Source organism: Agelaius phoeniceus, chromosome 3 (genome assembly GCF_051311805.1).
Source record: "Agelaius phoeniceus isolate bAgePho1 chromosome 3, bAgePho1.hap1, whole genome shotgun sequence".
Taxonomy (NCBI): Eukaryota; Metazoa; Chordata; class Aves; order Passeriformes; family Icteridae; genus Agelaius; species Agelaius phoeniceus.
In genome coordinates, this window is record NC_135267.1 from 33,627,492 (window position 1) to 33,648,621 (window position 21,130).

At 37.1% G+C, this 21,130-nt stretch overlaps 1 protein-coding gene across 4 annotated transcripts in view; it reads left to right on the forward strand.

The window, feature by feature from the left end:
• Window positions 1-19,102, forward strand: part of TRAPPC12 (trafficking protein particle complex subunit 12) — a 49,102-nt gene extending 30,000 nt beyond the window's left edge. For all 4 annotated transcript variants that reach the window (XM_054628802.2, XM_077175044.1, XM_077175042.1 and 1 more), the window contains exons 7-12: window positions 1,780-1,852; window positions 5,529-5,602; window positions 11,135-11,233; window positions 16,422-16,522; window positions 17,304-17,391; window positions 18,762-19,102. In XM_054628802.2, the coding sequence (XP_054484777.2) occupies window positions 1,780-1,852; window positions 5,529-5,602; window positions 11,135-11,233; window positions 16,422-16,522; window positions 17,304-17,391; window positions 18,762-19,004 (678 nt within the window). In that variant the 3' untranslated portion in view covers window positions 19,005-19,102. The remainder of the gene's footprint in view (window positions 1-1,779; window positions 1,853-5,528; window positions 5,603-11,134; window positions 11,234-16,421; window positions 16,523-17,303; window positions 17,392-18,761) is intronic.
• The last annotated feature ends 2,028 nt before the right edge of the window (window positions 19,103-21,130 follow it).

Consider the following 21,130-nt stretch of genomic DNA (forward strand, 5'->3'; position numbering starts at 1 on the left):
AATAACTAATTCTTCCTTTTTTTATTATGTTAGTGAGACTGTTTTCAGAGAAATCCATTGTCTTTTTAAACAAGACAGCATGTTGCCTTGATGAAGGCCCCTCATTGTATTTATACCATTTAAAGAGTAGGAACGTCGGGCCTTACTGAACCTGAGAAGAAATCACTAGGTATTTTGTAGGGGAAAAGATCAGGGTTTTTAGGCCACAGAAAGTATATTATAAAGTGGTTTGGATTTGTGGGAGAGACAAATGTGGGTTTTTTTTCTGACAAGGTGTCTTATTACGCACTAGGCTTTTAACACTGAAAGATGGCACTTTGGTTTCTAAGTGATTTCTAGGTGGCTGCACTGCTGTTGAAAGTGGGGCTGAGAGTCAGTCTTGCAGGCATGCCACTGCCAGCTCATAAATTGCCACCTGTCAGCTAAGCTGCAGTATCTACTGGTGTATGCTCATAGCCTCTCAAAATCTGAGGTAAGGCAGCTCAGTCTAGCCCTCTGAGCAAAGTTTACAGTAAACCATATTACCTTGGATTTGTCATGGCCTAACAATTCTTACCAGGAAAATTAGCCTGCCTCAGCTGGCAGGTGGTAAATGTTCTATATTCATTGTATGTCTCTCCTTGCTCTTAAGTTCTTTGTAGCTGAATTTATGAACTTAACTTCAAAACTTCACTCTAGTCTGTGAAACGGGCTTAGTATCTCATAGGGCAATTTCTTCCAGCTTAGTATTTCTAAAATTGGTGGTATGAGATGACTTTCTGGAGGTACAGATTATCTTGATTGGCTGTAGAAAACGCCAACACACTTTCCAAGGCCAGATTAATTCTACCAGTCTTCTTTTTTGAGGACTTCCTCTGTTGATTTGAAGTGTACTTTGTTGGTTTAGGAAAAGACAGTTACTTCTTATACTGCCAGAAGCTGAAAGCTCTTTATTTGGAAGTGTGCTCAGTCCCCAGAAGAGGCAGTGCCTTCTGTTTCCTTCATTGGGTAACCACGGTGGCTGATGAAACAGCAAGTGGTGGTTTTTTGAAGGAAATCTCAGGCATTACTCTACAACCAAAGTTATACATCTGTAAAAAGAAAAATGGGGTCATCTGTGGGAATTGGAAAATGAATTTGGAGAATTGTAATGGAATTAGAAAAAGGAAAGTTGACTTGTGTTTCAAATGGAGCCTTGCGTGCATACTTTAAAAGTGCTTCAGACACAAGCTTCATTAAGTATACGTTTCCATTCTTCCAATAAAACAACAAATGTTTCATTCAACAATTTACATGATTTAAAATCTACAATAAATTTAAAAAAGCAATAATCCCCAAAGTTTGAGAAGGAAATTGTAGTAAGACCTAAGAGTAATACTTCATTAAAGACAAGACCATGAAACTAAAGAAACTAAAACCCATGCTTAGGGAGAAGTCAGGAGGCTGTGGCCTTCTCTGAAAAAAATCAGTTTTGACTTTCACAGTGGACATTTCATTTAATGTTCATTCTCTCGTGGAGCATATTTCCTGTTTTACTTAAGAAAATGTGTATGACCCCAGAGTGTGCTGACATTTAATGTTCTGTAAGTATTTGAGCTCTAACATTCTTCTACAGTATGAGGACTTTCTTACTTTGTGCAATTGATCTAGCTATGGTGATAAGCAGTAATTTTGAACTGTACCTAGGTGAAGCATTCCTGCATGAATTGGTTTACACAAAGACTGTCCATTGTAGATAATTTGCATTAAATATATAGTGCTGTTTAAACTCATGTTGCTACTTTAAAAAAATTACTACAGATACTAGAAAATTTGGAACAAGGCTTAGCTGAAGATGGAAGTATGACTAACATTACACAGGAGAACAGACAAGGTAGGTATTAAACATTTTTTTCACAGACAGTGTGTTTTTATTGCTTGCCTAAGTGTGCCAGAAGTTTTCACAAGACTGCCCCAGACTGGTTAAAACTCTAGTTTTCTAATCTTATGGCCTACTCAGCCCCTGAAATTATACACTTTGTACTACTTTTTGCTGGAATTAATTTCACAGTTTTGCCCTTGATCAAACTTGTGCAATAAATCAATTCTTTTTCTTACTTAGGAGAAACAACATGGCTGTTATCCTTTAGTGATGAATATATAAGTGTGTTGCTGTTGCAGCTAGATAGGTGTTTCATCTTAAGCCTTGGCTGACTGACTCCTCTCAAACCTCATGTCTGCCATCCACTCAGTTTTTTCAGACTGAGCTACCACCATACAGTGGCTACTCTGGCTTAGGGTGCTGCTGCACAGATGGCTGAGTCTCACTGTAGCTGCCTGGTACTTAGACTCCTGAAATATCTAAGGTACTCTTTAGAATAATATTTATATTATATAGAGCTATGTCATCATTTTCATGGTTGTATATCCAATTATGTTTTCTCCTGTTCTTAGTGATGTTGCTTCAATAGTATAGGGCAAATTACTGCACAAAGAAGGGTGTCCAGGACAAGTTTTTTTTTTTTACAGAATTTATACTTATGAGGTCACTTGAGTATACTTGAAAATTAGACAAGAGGAGACATTTTAGGCATTGCTATGGATTGTATGGACCCTTGTGATGCCTAGCAAGTTCAAAATGCACACACCAAGAAAACAAAAAACTTTCACCTTTAGCTAACAGTCTAAGAAATGTTACCAAGTTCTTTCTAAGAGACCATTCACACAGAGCCCATGGAAAGCATAAGTCTAGCTCTGAGATAGAAGAGGCTGGAAAGAGTTAATAGCAGAAAAAAATGATAAATAATTCCTTAAACTGTCTGTATGGAAGGGTGCAGACCTGTTTGAACTCTTTTTCTACCTGCTCTTCAATTTGACTGGATGTGAAAGTTGCTTTAATATGTCACCATACCTGACTTGATTCACCTTGTGAATGCATCCTAAAAACATGAACACATGTGAGCAGCATATATCATAAAGATATTTGCACATATAGTCAAAAGAATACATTTACAACTCTTCTCAAAAGGTTTAGGAAAAATGGAAATAATCTTACATTGAAGTTAGACACAGCACTTCATGAGTTTCTGTTCTTTTTTCTTGTATTCTTTTTGCCTCTGTTCTCCTACTTACTTCTCCCTGTTAGCATTTTCTGCCAGAATTTTCATCCTTATCTCGACATCTTTTGTTTTTTACAACTTTAAAACAGGATCCCTTAAAGGTGTTGATCCCCCTTTAAGGTACAAGGACTTTTTCCAAGCTGAATCATAATCCTGTGTCCTGCAGTCTGCTTCACTCATGGCTCCTTGCTTTTCCTCTCTGCTTCAGAGGAGACATAGTTAGAAAAGCAGCAGCTAGTAGTTATCAAGGGACATGGCTGCAGAAAATTTGGAGCGATCTTTACTTGTCTACTGTGCAGCTGCCTCTAGGTTTAAGACTGCCAAAAAGCCCAGGGGACATTTGCAGAGGCTGTTGACTGCTGTTGTCTGTGGAGGTCAGCCAGGTCTGCTCCCTCTCTGCTTCATCTCTGCATTTGGAGCTCCAGGAGGCTGATAATGGGTTTGCTTTTTTTCATTTGAGACTTGCTGAAGCAAACCTTATTAACTTTATGTGAAGACAGCCCTAATTCATTATGGGGATTATGCTTAGCATGTAATTTCCATGCTGCTGATGTAACAAGGTGCAACACCAATCAACTTAAGATGTGCATCTCTAGCCTCAAACAGAGCACCTCATTTGCCAGATTTTCAGCAGGCAGAGAGATTTAGCATTGCACCACTTCCCTGGTAACACATTCTGTAAGATGCCAATTTTGTCACTTCACAGTGCCTATTGAAATGAATGGCAGTGTGGAGTACAGAGCCCTTGATGAAAAACAGGAAAAGCAAATGCTTAGAGTAGAAGCATGGCTGCATGGACCTGCCAAGAGTGTTTCAGGCATCTCAGTAAAACACAGTGATCTGCTGTTGGGTTTTGGTTTTGTTTACTGCTTTGCAGGTTTTTTTTTAACCGCTTCTCAGTGCTTAGAAGCCTCATCACACAGAGCTACAGAATTTCCAGATCAGGTTCCTGTTCAGTTTATAGCACAGGCTGAAGACATCTGGTTTGCCTACTTTGCAGTCCTTTTTTGAGAACTGTAGCTGGTGCTATCTGATTGTTAATATGAAATCTGGATGTCTTATGGTGTAGGAATCAACATCTAGTTTGTTGTCACCTAAGTCCTACAAAACTGAATGTGGTGACCAAACTATGAAAACATGCAAAAAAAAAGAGATATTTACTTAAGTGAAATAATGAAGGGCAGTTATTTAATTATGTGAGGATTTTACAGATTCCCCTAAGGAAAGGAAAAAAGGGAATTTGTCATGAAGTATTTATTCATGGTTTGCAGTATCGTCTCCATTAGTAGCACTCGGGATGCGTGGTCCCAGGGGAATTTCTAAAACAAAAGCTGGGGGAAATGAATGATTGTAAGGTACAGTGGATGAAATACTGGGTTCAGTCTTGGACCCTACATTATAACCCTCTTTTTGACAAAGATAATTTGCAAATATTCATGGATTGGATTTTTTTTATTGTTGAAGAGGATGGAAGGATTTTTCCTTTTTAGGAAAGGTGATAGGCATTTCACCAAGCTCTTCTTATTTGTAATGATTCCTTTGTGTGCTGAAAGAATTATCTGTGTAATCTGCCATGCTTTCATCAGTGACTACATTAATGATACAAATGAGTGGTCTCAGTTATCACAATTTTATTGAAATAGCCTCTTCTCCCTTCCCCCCACTCTCTTTCAAATCATTATAGCGACCTTGACAGCTGATTGACTGAGATACATGTATTTTTCAAATGTGCTAAATGAATAGTCCTAATGTTTATTTTTGAGGATTAGAGAAATATTTCTAGCATTGATCTATGGTACTGTAACACAAGAGAAAATAAGGGTCTGTGTGAACTGATCTCTTACAACATCAGGAATCTGTCTGCAAAGCAAAAGGAAGAAATCTGCTGCAGCTTTTAATGCCTGCAAGCTCCAGGAGAATAGGGAAAGCAGACAAGCTTGGCAGATTTTTTTCAGCATATCTTTCAGCCAGAGGCAAGCACAAACAGTCCCAGACTCAGACATTTCTCACTCTGCATGTTTTGGCTCTTAAATGATATTCTAGCTATGTTTGATTTTTTAATTTATCACATTTAATGCTGTTGATAACATGTTTTTAAACTGTTGCTCATTATCGCTTGAATCCTTTTATGCACCTTTTGTTCTGATGTTGGAAAATGTGTGGCTTATTTTGGTGTTTAATATTTGGCCTGAGCTGAGAGCTGAGTGACTGTCTATTGCTCTGCATTGTTGCCTTGTGTATGGTACCCAGAGCTGCTTGAGTAATTCCCTTGGAGAGATGCAGAATTCTCTGATGCTGCAGCAGGGCTGAGGATTAAAAATTCTAGGCTAAACCCCAGTGGTGTTAACGAGGGGGACCTTTCAAAATCGTAATTCATAGGACCAATAATTGATGGCAAGAAAGAACCTCTAATTTATTTGTGCAAATTCACAAGCTGCTCTTATTTTGCAGCCTCTGTTCAGCTGTGGAGGTCACGTCTGGGCCGGGTGATATACTCCATGGCAAACTGTCTGCTAATGATGAAGGTACGTGGGTGGCAGAACTGCAGAGGTACCGTATATTCCAGAATAGAATGTCAGAGAAAATGCCAGTGAATTACTGGTGCAGAGATAAGGGAAGACTACCTGACAGTACATTAAGGTTTTGCTTAGTGAAGAATTAATTAGGCTTAATAATGTCTTATTTAATAGATAGCTATTTGCAGTAATGTTCTTTGGGAACATATCTGTACGTATTTCTCCCCAAATCATCCTAGAGAACATGCAATAACAATACAGAATTTGCATTTTTAAATTGAATTTTTCAAACACTTAACTAAATGCTCTAATTAAAAGCAATTATGTGCTCTGCCTTTTTCAAACTGTGCACTAGGAATGTTGCTCTGTTTGTGAGGTTTAATAACACTGTAGCTTTTGTATCTGATAGAGATCCGAAACATCTAAATACATCCTCCCTTGTCAACTGATCTCAGTTGTAATATGTCTTCTTTCAAGTTCAAATCCTCACTAGTGGGTAGGGGTGGAAGAGAAAGCAATAAAAGCAAAAGTGACTAGCTGTCACTGCTGGGGTTTTCTGCCTTGATTCCTCCTTACATTTTTTAACCAATTGTATTCCGTTTGGTGCAACACTCTTAGCTTCTCCTTGTATTCTGGAAGCAGAAATAAAACGATTCTGCTGATCCTGTTGTGGTCAGGAAAACAGGGGTGTCACCATTCTTGCAGCAAACTGCTGTTACTCTGAGCCTGGCTGTGCTCTACAAATCAATTAGCAGCAGCAGCCTTGGAGCAGGGATGTCAGCAGTGGAATCCTCACAGGCCAAGATTTGCACTCTTGGCTCCCTGCTCTTCGATTACCCAAGGTCATGCCAGACCTGATCGTCTGATGTTTACTGAGCTACTTCCCAAACAAAGCTCCATTCTTAATATTACAATACCTCAAAAAAGTATGGTTTGGTCTTTTTTTTTTTTTTTATATAAGAGCCATAATATACAGCTTTACTTGAAATGGAATATTCTTGTTGTGGGAATTAGGGGAAACACACATTTATTTTCATGATTATGTTGTAATAAGAACATTTCTGTCTTGCATAGGAATAATTGTTCATTAAAACAATTTGTCTTTTGAAGTAGGTACATGACATAGGCTCATTTTTTAAATCATTCTCCTTTTCAGTAAACAAGTGAAGAAAAGCATGAGCTGCTATCCCAAACAAAGTAGAATATATAAATAAAAAATACCGGTTTATATATTTTCAACAACTTGACTTTACTTTTTGCAGTGAATTCTTTTTTAAATCATGTGTTTTTCATGTGTACACACAAATCTACATGCACACACAGTTCTCACCTTCCTCTGGTTTGACCTTGTTAGTGCTATTTTCTTTGAGTAACAAATACATTTGTGAATATCAATTATCATCTTTTTGGAAAGTTTATGTCACAAATATGGCAGCTCAGATACTTCTTAAGACCAGTTGTATTTAGGGCCTATCTCACAGCTGTTGAATTAGAAATTTACGGTTCACAATAACTTCCAAATTACCCACAATTGCATGTTAATGCAGAATTACTTCCATATGAAATTTGCATTTCAGTGAATTGGCTATAGAGTACCTGTGAGTCTTTCAGTTTTCAGGTATATCCCCAGACCCTTCTAATATGCAGCAGTCCTGTAGTCATCTTCTCCACCTTCCAGAGTATTCAGCATGAATCTATTCAGATCAGTTTTAAAAACACTTTTGTAAGTTCTCCCATTAACAGTTGTATTCATTTAACACTGTTCCACCCTTTTTTGCTGTTGTATCATATACTTTAAAAATTGCATTTGTTTTTATTCGAGTGTTTCAAGTGTGTGTAATTTAAGAAAAAACGATTTCATTCTCCAAGTCAGCACCATCTATTGCCATCTAGTGACCATTTACAATATTGCAGCACTGTGCTTGATCCCTGGGTACTGTTAGGTGATGGAATACCTTGGGCAAGTAGTTGATGATTATGATTATAATAATAATTTATTAAAGTAAAACTGTGTGACTTAGGTATGAAAAAAAAAAAAACCCAAACTTATTGTCTTACTTTTACTGACATCTTTCTTTTGCCAAAAAAACTACAGTAGTATTTAACAGGGAACAATCTTGTCAGGATTGACACTTGAAAATTAAAAAAAAATTCCACTTTGATTAGATGTTGGCCCTATAACTTTTTAAATCTAAATTTGTTATCCTCAATTCTTAATTAGGTTCATTTCATGTCATATCTTTTCTGCATTACTTACATGAATCAAAGAATTCTGTTTATGTAGTGTAATGATTTTTTCCTTTTTAAATATGTCTCTTTTGTTTCATAGTTAAACATCTCCTTAAATTTTGAGATGGAGGGTTATCTTATTTTGGGGTAGAGAGTGAAGGCCAAGTGGTTCACCCAGACACAGGAAATGAGTCATGTCTCCTACACCCTGGGAATATCTTTCCTAGGTACTGAGCTCTGCCTGCTGTGTCCCTTTATCCATGTGACCAGTGACAGTTTGGTCGTAGTTCAAGGCTGTCTTTCTTTCCTGTTCATCTCCCTTTCTTTGTATAACCTTTCCTAACTGGGTTCTGCCTTCTTTCTGTGCACCACTGTTGGACTTAACCAAATGACAAAGAAATGGTGCATCCCAGTTGTATCAACTGATATCAAACAGCATTCCTGTTTCCTGTGAATAAGGGGAAACTTCAGGAAAGATCTGGAAATACAGCAGGAAGAGAAGGGGAGGCCATATAGCCTCTCACTGTTGACTTCCATTTACAAGAACTGTGGGCTTATGTCACTGTGAAAGCATGTGCTGAATATAGCAGCATGAGGGGAATATTAATTTAACATTGAGCTGATGATGTGCATTGTTTCATTTCAAAAGTCTATCTGCAAAATGCTTGTCACTTTACTAAATCACCATGGAAGTGTCTTAAAAACTTTTTAAGTTCTTTTCATCTGAGGTAAAATCGCTTTTGACATTATCTTACCAGACTTTGCTCTCTCTAAGGAATAAACACTTAAGTATTTTCCATATATATTTTAATTGCACTCTGATTAAAGGCACATTTTGTGCTTTTTAGTTTTCTTCAGTGTTGTGTTAGCTTTTGTAGAACTTGCCCTTCATAAAACAAAAGCATTAAAATTTATTTTAATCTGAGTATAATACAATTAAAATGGTACCAAGAAGGAGGTAACAGCTTGTGCTAGTGACACAAGGGAATGATGCCTGAGGACATTGGTTCCTGTATGATTTAAAGGAGGATGACTGTCTTTTGCCCAAGTGCTGCAGTACAGCTCTCTGGATTCATAGCACTGTGAATCTCTGCTTTCATAACCCTTCCACAACTGCACTAGGGAGAGGAAGGATAAGTTATCCCTGTCCTCTCTCCACAAAACAAAGTATTTATGAATCCTTATAACTAAGATTTTTAGTCTAAGGTTTCTTGAACTTATTCTCAGCTTTCTACACATCAGGGTCATTTATTCTTATTTCTAATTAAGTACTTAAAGGTGGTGATGAGGGAAATATGAGAATGTGTAATGCATAGCCATGAAGGGAAGTACAGTTATACTGTGATGCATTAGAAAAAACATACTCCAGCAAGTAGGTCCAGTGGCTTTCTAGAACTATTTTATACTATTTACTATTATTATATACTATCATATTTTATAATAATGTAATAATATGTTATTATATACTATTAACTATTATTATACTATTTACTAGTATATACTAGTATATACTAAATATACTATTTACTAGTAATGCTAGCCCCAAATTTCCATAATAAAAGAGGTATTGAGTTATAAAACAATAGGCCAAATCTCATTCATATCCTAAATAGTGTAACTTCAAACCTTCTTTTGGGATTTTTTTACAAAGATGGGGAAAACTTGAAGGTTCTTAATCTTTTTAAATTAAAGATCATGACAATATGTCAGCCCCATCTCTAAGTCTTAAGATCACAAGCTGTAGTCATTGGGGTTTTTACTGGCAATACTTAATATGTTTTACTCCTCACAACCACACCTTGTATCAGTCAAGATTTCACTTTTCAGAGGAGGTGTGTGTTTATCATTCCATCAGACAATCTTTGTTGTATTATGTCACATTAGCAAACCTGTGAATGGGAACAGTCTTTAGTAAGTGAGACCAAATATCATCTATTTTACAATGTGCTTTATCAGAAGGAACTGTCAGATAAGAAGCCTCTATAACTCACCACAGAATAGTATTATTCTGTATCACATGTAGGATATTCAAGAAATCTCCCAATGCTTTCATCATAGTGTGGGGAGAATCATAAATGCATATTAAACTCACTGAGGGATCCACAGGTGACCACAGAATGAGGTTGTATTTAGAAGTGAGCCTAGATATGATGATGTTTCACAGTTTCATCCTGAAGCCATCCTTGTGCCTTTGAACATACATAATTTAGTCTCTTGTCATCTCCTGGAAGAAATGGGTCCTATTCCTGTGACAGACACTGCAAGGCATGGGGTGGGTGAGCACAGATGTAATGTGCTGTGCTGTGGTATGGGAAGAGGGGGCAGTGACCACCAACAGAATGCACAGACTCTTAAGGTTCGCCTCTAGTCTCACATTTCAGGAGCTGCCAGTGTTTATGTACTTGTAATGCATATGATGTTGGAGATAAGGATGAGGAGTGCAGAAAAGGAGGGTTTCTTTGCCTGTCTAGGCCAAATCCATGAAGCCCCTGCAGCATGGGCCTCTAAGACTTGGCTGCTGGTTCCTACCAAGGCTGGCTGCTGTGTACACAAGGGAGCCTGTGCTGCTGTGATGGTGCAAACACTGCCCACTCATGCAGCTTCTTGTGGCTGAGGCTTTTCTGCAGTCAGTTCATGCTGAGCTGTAAACTAACCTGGCAGGAGCACTTTTCTATCAACTTGCTGCATGGTACAGGTGAAGGGAGGGAAAATGTCTTGTTTCCCTTATGCAGTAAAAAACCCAGCAATTTGGGTGGAGGAAGGGAAAATGTCCTGTTCCCCTTGGTAGTAGTGCTAGTTTGTCATCTGAAGATGTGCAGGAATTGCAGTTTCTGTCATGTGATGTTTGTCACAAGAGCGTGTGCACAGGCACTTCACAAAGCTTTGGAATATAGTTTGTTAAACCATGTAAATTATACATGTTAAACCATGTAAATTATATTTGGAACATGAGACACTTCTCAGGTATGTATACCCCCAGTCACACTGAAGGTGCTTGACTTTCATCCTAAATCATAATCTAAGATATAGAGTAAATGTTCAGAGTTTTAGTTTGTGGCTATTAGCTACAAAAAGAATATGATCCTCTTAAAAGAAAAAAAAAGATCCCCTATGTATGCAGTTCCAGTATGTATAACTGAGAAAAGACCAATGTAGTCAGTCACTAATGCCTACAGTGCTTGATAGGAATTCTGTCCCACTGACAAGTTGCAAATACTTTAATTCTGCTGGAATATGTCTTTACAAAGAAGGTGACTCAAAGGCTGAAGTATTCTGAGGTTAAATACCTGATTGTATGCTTTCCATCCTTAGGACTATGTGCTGGCTGTAGATGCTTACCACTCTGTCATCAAATATTACCCACAGCAAGAGCCTCAGTTGCTGAGTGGAATTGGAAGGATTTTCCTTCAGGTATGCATTTTATTCTAAATTTGCTAGGTAATACTGCTGTTGATAGCTACAAGAATAATCATTGCATTTAAAACTATTGCTGTTTTTGTAGGGCACATGTCAAATTGTAGAGGCAGTGCTCAAAACAAAAACCCTTCTACCATGTCATATTAGATACAATTAGGAAATATGAAGCACCTGTAGTATTAAAAGTGCATTAGTAAATAAAGAACATGTTGTAGAAAATTATGCTAGTATTTTATTCAAAAAGTGACATTCTGTTTTCCCTAAAGCTAAGGGTAAAACTCCCATTGACATCAGTGAGACAGAATTTCACTAAAAATCTCATGTCTCACTGCCTCAGACTGCATGCAACTCTCAGTCCCACTATATAACTGCCATCTTCATCAAGAAAAAATTCAAGTGTCCTTCTTCTGTACAAATCATAGCCCTAAGAAACAGGGGAGGGCACCTTAAAAGAAAAAAACAGTATACAGAAAAGTACAATAAAAGTCCATGTACCTGTAGTGAATGGCAAATAAAAATAGATGTCCTTTTATTTTTCATAAAATGATGCATCTAAATAGCTATCTGATTTTTTTAATTTTTAGCATCTCACAAGTTCTTTGCAGTTCTTTCATATTTCTGATACTGATAATTCAAACTTTTCCTCTTTTATCTACTTACTCTTATTATTAATGAGAACTCTAATTTTGGATTTTCAGGTATTTACAAATGATCTTATTTGTGACATTCCTGTAATAAAAATTATATTGAAATTGAGTAATTTTCTCTTAATAGATAATTATTAACATTGCTTGCCTGAAATCATAGAATGTCATTCAAATTCAATTATGGATTTTCACTTCTCAGCAGGAGCATGGCTTCACAATGTGTTAGACATGTTTGTCTTTAAAAGTCTCTAGTTTAAAGTGGATCTCCATCACTGTGGAGCAATTTTATGATATTGGCTGTAGGCATTAATTACTGCCTAAGTAGGGAACATAATAATTATGTGCATTAAAGAATGGTACTGTAAATATGCAAAATCTAAAGGAAATACAAGTTGTTAATAGTTCTGGTCTTTCTGTGAAAATGACTGGGTATGTTACTGGCACTTTCTTTCTGACAAGAGTGTCTACCCTGATGTCACACCCAAAGTCTGTTTGTCATTCCATTTGCTCTGGAAAAATTTTCACTCCCATGAGGAAAGCATCTCCTAACTTACAGAATGATTTGAAATCCCTGACCTCCACAGTGCTGTGACCACAGGCCTCCCGTTCTGAGGGGTTTTACTGTCACATCTGGACATAGCAAAAGGGGTTATGAGGAGTCCTTGATATTTTCATGTGACCTAGATAGAAGTTAAAAAGAATGGTCTCTAAATGCAAATATTTTCATTTCTTCTAGCACCTTCAGGAGATAAGGTTTTATTGCTTGGCTTATTGTCTTTTCCTATCACAAAATTTTCAGCTCTCTTTGGGGGGTACTAGTGCAACAGATGCGAGATTTTGATATATTAAGAGAAATAGGCAGTGTCCAATTAATCAAAACCAAGCCATTTGAATGAAAGAAAGATAAATGTGTTGCAGTCCTGGGCATCATCATTTTGGTAAGATCACTCTGTGGTAAGTGTGCACTATTGACAAGGCACTCGCTGGAAAAAAAAATAAAATGTCTTGCAGGTAAAATAGAAAAGCAGTTTTCTCATATTCAAATGTCACAACTTCTCAAAAACAAGTAGCAATTCCCAAATAACCTCAGACTCTGCTGCTGACTGTGAACATTTACCAAGAGAGGTGTAAGGCAGCCAGATTCCAGTTGCTTATGAGTCACATACACTGTTTGACAGTAGACATCACACACATAAAACAAAGCAATAAAGTGGAATAAAATGTAATTCAGGAGTTTAGCAGAAAAAAGTTGCAACCTTTTTAAACATGTAAAACTTTATTTCTTTTACTTTGATTTATTTTTTCTTAATTAAATTGAACTAACTAGTCTAAGGCATCATGCCCTCTTTATCTTCACATGTAAGTGGAACATGAGGTTCAGATCTGATGTACAACCTTTGGCTGTTGGCTTAAAAAGTGGGAAATGAGAATTATAGAAATGAAGAATGGAGGAAAAGACAGAGTTTATCACAAAGAAATTTTCATAAAGACTGCAATTCTCTCAGCAGTCACCTGACCTGCAAAACAGAAACAATGAATGAATTAGAGAAACAGTGAATATATTTTAGTCTCTAGGATTATATTGTGTAGCTCTCACTGGCTGACCTATCCAAAATTTCCATTTGAATAAGTACATTAAGAAAAAAAAAATTTAAGATGCCTGACCTTACCCTCTGCAATAAATTGCTGCAAAACTGAGTCAAAAGCAATAAAAAAATTCTAGAAGAAAACTAATCTTGATTTCCAGACAAACAGCAAAGTTAAGCACATAGTATATAGGAGGCTCTTTGTTAGGGAATATGATTATTTGAGGTTAACAGTAGAATCTTCATTTTTATTTGATGTGCTAATTATTATTAAATACTGCAGTCATACTTTCTGAATTAAATAAGTGATAAAATTATAGATAAGTGAATAAGTGATAAAGACCACTTAAATTGGTTAAATTACTTTAATGACTAATTAAAACTAGTTATTTCTTTTAAATGATCTTTCCTACCAAGATTTTTTAAAAAGTAAACTGTTTCCCCTCTGTGGGAAAAATGAGATTTAAGGGTTCAGCATGTTTGCTGAGAAGATATGAGATGCTGCTAAGAAATCAGAACTATTCATGATCACAAATAATGTGTAATTAGTATCAAAGCATAGATTTGGACTCATCAAGCCTCCCAAGAGAGCAGACTGGTAACTTGCTTTAGAATTGATTGTTCTCATGGTTAAGGGATTCCCAGGCTAAAAGTACTCAAGGACAGATTCATTTACACTTTGCCAGCATTATTCTCTTGTTAAATGTAATTATTTTCTTGGTGATTTACATTTTAGTGAGATTTATAGAGAGAAGTTGTATCCTTTATCATTACAAGTGAACATGTGGTATTTTTGGATGAATAATATTTGCTTTGAGTCCAGTTACATAACATCTCGAATAAATGCATCTGTTTCATTAGAAAAGACTATTAATGGGTATTCCAGAAATGCTTGGTAGATGGACAGCAATTGACACTACATCTTTGACTGCAATGTTCAATTGGATCATCTCCTAAACGTAAAGAAGAATAATTTCCTTATCTTGACATGGAATAAGTCTTGTAGTTAGAGGTGAAGCAGTATCTGTATTAGTGGTGTTAGTAGTGAGTACTGCCTCTGGGATATTCCCATAAGGAAATTGGGAAGAAATGTAGATGAAGCCTTCAGATGGATGGATGTTTGCTGTCTCTGAAAAGTGCAGTTGGAAAGTCATTTGCTGATGACTGGAAGGACTTGCTAGATGATCTTTTCCACAAGGATCTCTTGAGGGTTTGTAGTGTTTGTATTTTTTGGTTAGGTAGTGCTTGTACAATGAAATGTGAAGCATGCTTGTAAAATGTACAGATGATGCCAAGCTGGGAGTGGTACAAGCACTATGAAGGGCAGGATCAGAATGCAAAATAATCTTGACAAGTTGAGAAGCTGAAATGTTAAATTGGCTGTGATTCAAACAGCAAAGGCAAAATGCTACCAAAGACTGGGAGTAATATACAAATACAAAATGAGAAGCAACAACAAGCCTATTTCCTGTAGAAAGGAAATAGGCTGAGAGTAAGAAGACTACACAAGGGTAAACAAATCGGACTTCCAAATACTTGGCATAAAAGCAAAATTTATATTCACATGTGACACAAAGTGATTCCTCTTCTCACTGCTGGTGAGAGATCAGTTGGATTATGGAGACTTCTTATGTGGGCACTCAGGGAGGATGTGAAGTAACAGGAATGTGAAGTTCAGAGAATCCAGAAAGCATTATCTATGAGAAAAGGGTAAACACTGCTTTGCCTGAAAATTGGTTTTCATTCTAGAAGGGAATAAAAAAAATTCAAGTATGCAAAAGACTGTAAAAAAAGAGGAGTCATACATTTTTCCCTACCACTATGGGCAGGACAAAAAGCTGAGGTAAAAAGTGCAATAAGATAGGAGGTATTTTCTAATGCTAGGGCAATTTAAGAATTCTGGATTAAGTTTCCTAGTTCTTACTCAGGTTTGTAATATCCACCATCTGAGAGCATTAAGGAGACTTCAGCACATTTGTCACAAACATTTTTCATAGTGTTCTTAAAAAAATGGGTGGTCTCTTGAGGGTCCCCTTGAATCTCCCCACCTGAGGACTGCCTGGTTTCCATGGCTTTATGCTTCTGAACTAGTTTAATTTTACTCCTTTTGATGATTTATTTTACCCAGTAGTAAGTTTTTGTCTTCTTCCATCTCTCCAGCCTGAAAAACATGCTGGTAACTTATTTTCCAAATAAGTGGCCTGCTTCAAGTATTTTTTTCATCTCAAAGAACAATGTATGTGACACACCTTTAGGTGAAATACCCCTTCCTTTTTAGAAATCCCCTCCCCCATTCCACCCCCTATCAGATCTGTACTTCTTTATACCAGTTTTCAAATCTCTCATTCCTTCATCCTGCTCAACTCACTCTTTGGTGTTTTTTTAATCTGCAAATGGTCCATCTTGCCAATATCCTCAGTGGTCCATTGTACTGGAGTTGTTTTCTGACATGGTGTGATGCACTGAAGATGTCCTGTGGCCCCTGGCTATGACCCAGAGGCTGTGGGTTAACCAGGTGTGGGTCCTGTGCTAACTACGAGGCCACTGGTGTCTGTCTTCCCTTCCTGTGGACTAACATCCTGTTTCATTGGAAGAAACTCTGACCTTTTCTCATTTTCAGCTACTGTTTTGAGCTGTGGAGTTAGTTACAGCACCAGAGCTAGATGAGGATATGGGGCCTCCCTGCCCTACAGTCCTCAAGTGTTCCACAGCCCCAGCTGAAAAACCGCTGTGGGCAAACTGGATGAGCTTTTTGGGTGCTTTTCATGACCTTAACGTGGCTCTTCAAATACATTGCTTGGTAACAGGTGTTAGCACATCATCTTGGTGTAAAGAGCTTGATAATGGACTTCAATATGTTGCATATTTTTTATGTCCTTATAAGATATAATCAGGGTGTAGCTCTTTTCTTCTTATTGTGGTAACTCACTTATGATTTTTTTTGTCTAGATTGGAGACATAAAAACTGCAGAAAAATATTTTCAAGATGTTGAGAAAGTGACTCACAAATTGGATGGACTACAGAGCCAAATTATGGTTTTAATGAACAGGTAGGTAATTTAATAGCTAAATAAAATTTCTTAAAATGTAGTTCTAAAAGTATGCAAGGTGATAATTAAATTACCCTTGAGACAATCCTGTTCTCTTTCTCTCTTTTATGGAACTTCATCTGTCATAGGTAAGACTGAATGGCACACAGACTCAGGAGATCTCTATAACTTGGTACAGTCGTATCATCCTGCATTGAAACTGCGATCTTTCAGTTGATTTTACAAAGCTTTTTTTCATTCTTTCAGGCACTGCATATTTTCACCGTGTTTTTTCAATATACATTTGCATAAATACCTTTTAGGAGAGGAGAAGTTATTTTGGGCAGTTATCCTACAATCAAATCTGCCAGGAAAGTGCCACCCAGTAGCTTCAAAAGATGCTTGAATACACTGTAGTAAATCGAGCTGTGTGATGGGGGACTCACTTTGCAATGGTTAGCACATTGGCTTTATATATTTAGAGGATACTATTCAAAAGCACCCTGAAAATTATATGGCTGATTTCATGAAGAGAAATAATTCTGGGAAGAGAGTATCTGCATTTAAATTAATAAAACACAATGGAGACTGTTGCTCTCGTAGGCAAAAAATACAGCTGAGCGATCCAAGTTGTCATTCCATTTGTCTGTAAATCAGTGTCTCCTTCACACTGTAAAGAACAAATGTCAGAAACTCTCACATCTGTAACAGGAAAAATAAAAAATGGTGTCCATTCTTTTTAAAATGTATTATTACCTTGGGTTTATGAGTAGAACTCATTTATATGTCACTTACTTTCTAGAGCATTTCTCCGCCTCGGTCAGAATAATTTTGCAGAAGCTCATCGATTTTTCACAGAAATTTTAAGGATTGACTCATCAAATGCTGTGGTAAATCTTCAAATTGCTACATATATAATGAACACCTAAATTATTCTCATAATACTTCATGCATGGATTAAATTAGTGCCCAGAGTATGCTCAGGGCTTTACAGAAAAATGGGATGTGGCATGTGTGCCAAAAGGTTTTCAGTATACATAAGGATAAGATGGAAAATGGGATGGGAAATTAAGAACCAGTCTGTATGAAGGGCGTGAATACTTAAGCATGCATGTAGAAATTCCAAGACACTCTTCTTTTACGGGATCTTTGCAAAAGCACTTTTTTTGGCACTCACTGTTTTTAGCATAGACTTGCATGTCAGGAAAAGAAACGGCAGCTGCCAACATGTATAAAATTAACTTGATTTCACACAACATTGAAAGAATATTGTAATTTTAAACATGACATTTTTCACATGTTGCATATCGGAGCCTTGGGTTCCTGTCACAAGCTGAGATCGAAGAGCTGCTTATTTACCTTTGGGTTTCCTACACCTGGCAGTTTTCAGTGCATGGTCATGTAAATGTTCCTGAGAAGTCAGACAGCTTACCCCCAGTAATCTGCTCCAAGGCCATCTACAGACTGAAGGGACTGAGTTTAAGAAACACATGAATTGCATTATTTTGCAGTCTGTAAAATAGCGTGTATTATAAATCACACAAGATCAGTAAGGTTTCCTGAAAGGACAGAAAAATATTTTTTTCTAAAAGGCCATGTTCTTCCTTTATCTTCAGCTTTAGAAAATATGAAACTTTCTGCTGCCAAACATGTTATAACATGTTTTCACTTTGTACTGTTGGAATCTTTCAGTAACTCATAAAACCCATTTTGGGTGTTAAGGAAAATGGAACCTGACTTGATCGTTCATATATATTTAGACTGCCCTATCTGCTGGATTTATGTGAAGTCAGCTGTAGATGCCTTTGTGATAAGAAAGTATCTTCCTGTTGCTTATGTGGATATGTAAGCCAGAGAGAGAGAAAAACACTAATGAAGTAATTAAAAAATAAAATCTATGAAAATGCATGTAGAGGCTCATGTGGTTTCTGAAATTTGTTTCTCTTGGCTTTCAGACTAATGTCCTATACTATTTATATTTCATTTTAAACTATCTTTTAGAGTTTCAGTTCTTAGACATCAGCAGGTCCTACTGGCAGAGGGTAAATTTGAGAATTAAAAGAAAAGGATAGCATTGTATAATTGATTATGTATTTTAGTTTTGCACACACATGCAGAATAGTAATTCTTAGCATACAGTAAATATCTTGTAACTGCAGATGGTAGACTTCTTTTCCTTCTCTCTCATCACTTGCAAATACATTATATATATATATGTATTTATAAACACACAATTTGTTTACAATATGTTTTTCCCTAGGCCAACAACAATGCTGCTGTTTGTCTTCTGTACCTGGGGAAACTGAAGGATTCCCTCCGGCAGTTGGAAGGAATGGTTCAGCAGGACCCTCAACACTACCTGCACGAGAGTGTCCTCTTCAACCTGACTACCATGTATGAACTGGAGTCCTCTCGCAGTATGCAGAAGAAGCAGGCACTTTTAGAGGCTGTGGCTGTCAAAGAGGGTGATAGCTTTAATACTCAGTGTCTCAAGTTGGGATAGATCAGTTCCAGCTATGTTTTTCCAGCAAGGCTGATTTTTTAAATTGTATATACTCTCGCTAATGTGTAAATGTGAAATAAAATCTATTCAATTATGAATATTCAGTGGCATTACTACAGAACTTATCATCTCTAATAGGCCTGTCATTGCAAAGAGTTTTGTGCTGACTTAGAGCCAGCTTCATCCCTTTCATCCCTACAGGTCTATTTCTGTCCAGTTACTCCTCATTACAGTGCACTACAATATACATGTGTGTATATATATAATTATATATATATATAATCAACTACTCAGATTCTTTTATGAGAAAAACTGAATTTAACCTTATTTTGTCTTGATAATTTTTCAGTAGTCAATGAGTAGCCAGTGAGCTTATTTCATCAGCTAGGAGTTATTGACAGAATATCAGTATGTGTGTTATGGAAAGGAAATTCTGAACACACCTCTCTTCATTTTGTCCCCATCAGACTCCTGAAAATTACACCTTTGTGTGTCTGTGGCTGTCAGAGAAGGCTGTTTGATAATCACCATTCAGAGTCACAGCATGGCTAAGGTTGGGAGGAGCTGCTGGAGGCCATCTGGTCCAAGTCCCAGTAGCACAGGGACATGTCCAGGAGTGTGTGAGCGAGTCCAACAATCCTGCACAGAATCTGTTTCCTACAGAATGAGGGTCTAGACTAAATGGTCTCCCTGTACTTCCTTGGTTTTGTGTAACTGTTAAATCTTTCAGATTAAAACATATGGATTCTGCAAAGCTGCTCCACTCCGGCATTCTGCTGGGTAGAGAAAGGAGCACTGCCAGGTGGAGTGGAAACACAACGGATTTCAGTTCAGTTCCTCTCCTCTCCCATTATAAAGTGAAAACACTGAGCATGAAGTATTTCCCAGGGAAAATGATGCAGAGCCTGAGGCAGAGGTATCTAAATGTTAGGCCACACAGAGTGGAAGCAAATGGGGTTCAGGACACAAGGCAGTTACTAGTGATGCAACAGTATCAGCATATACTGATTTTGGCATCCCTCAGAACACAGATTTTTTGAATCACAGTACCACTGTGATACCAGTGTATTTCACATCTCTGCCCACATTTCTCCCTTCAGCTGTATCATAAAGATTCAATGCAGATACTCCCACTCCTACTGAACACAATATATGCATCTGTTCATAGGGGGGTTTTATTGTTCTGAGATTTAATGCTTAGCAATTCAACTAGTTTCTTGTCACAAATCACTGCCATGGGACAATTCCATAAGTGTGTTACGTTTTTTAATACCATATCCATCAATTAATTCTCACTCCCTGTAAATACCCCCACCTGTATTTTTAAGTAACCAATAACTCATTTTTATGCTTGTCCATCTGGAGATACTGTACAGGGGCCAAACAGTTGTCCTCAAAAGTCAGGTTGTTTGAAAACTTCTGCAGTCTAGACATGTAGACATAAGGATGCTGCAAATTTGCTGGTCACCTGAAAAGATATAAGCCTACAGCTTATGCAGAAACAGAAATTGCTCCATGTTTACAGTGTATTTCTGTTTGACAGGCCATACTTGTACCCAAAACAACAGCTAGTTGTTAGTAATCAACTGAAAAAAAATGAAAGCAGTTGGTATTTCTGTTTCTGACTTGGCCTCTAGGTTGAACAGCTGGATCTGAATTAAACTTGTGCAGCACCTGGGTAGACTTGTCCTAAGGTACCACTACTAAACTCAAAAATTAAATATTCAGCACCACCTGCTTTAGCTGGGCTTAAACACCATTTGCATAACTTTAGTGAGTATTAAAATAGTAAATTAAAAGTAGTTATATTGCATTATTCTTTATGAGGTTTTACAGTTGTTTTAATTTCTGCTAGGATTTTAGACAAGGCTTAACAGTAATTGGACAGATTCTCAGTTTACACTGATAAGTGATTGAAATCACTGTTGTTTTCATTTTGTTACAGCTGTTAATCTGATCAGGTGTGTTACTCCCTGTACTCATTTTTTTATTCTAGTAGTATATTTTCCCCAGCATAGGTTCCTTTTCTTGGGCATGGGGTTTCTTTGGAGATAAAAAGAACTCCTGCTATGTGACAGCCTTGTTCTCAAAGATGCTGACAGCACTGAACAATTTACCAGGACATG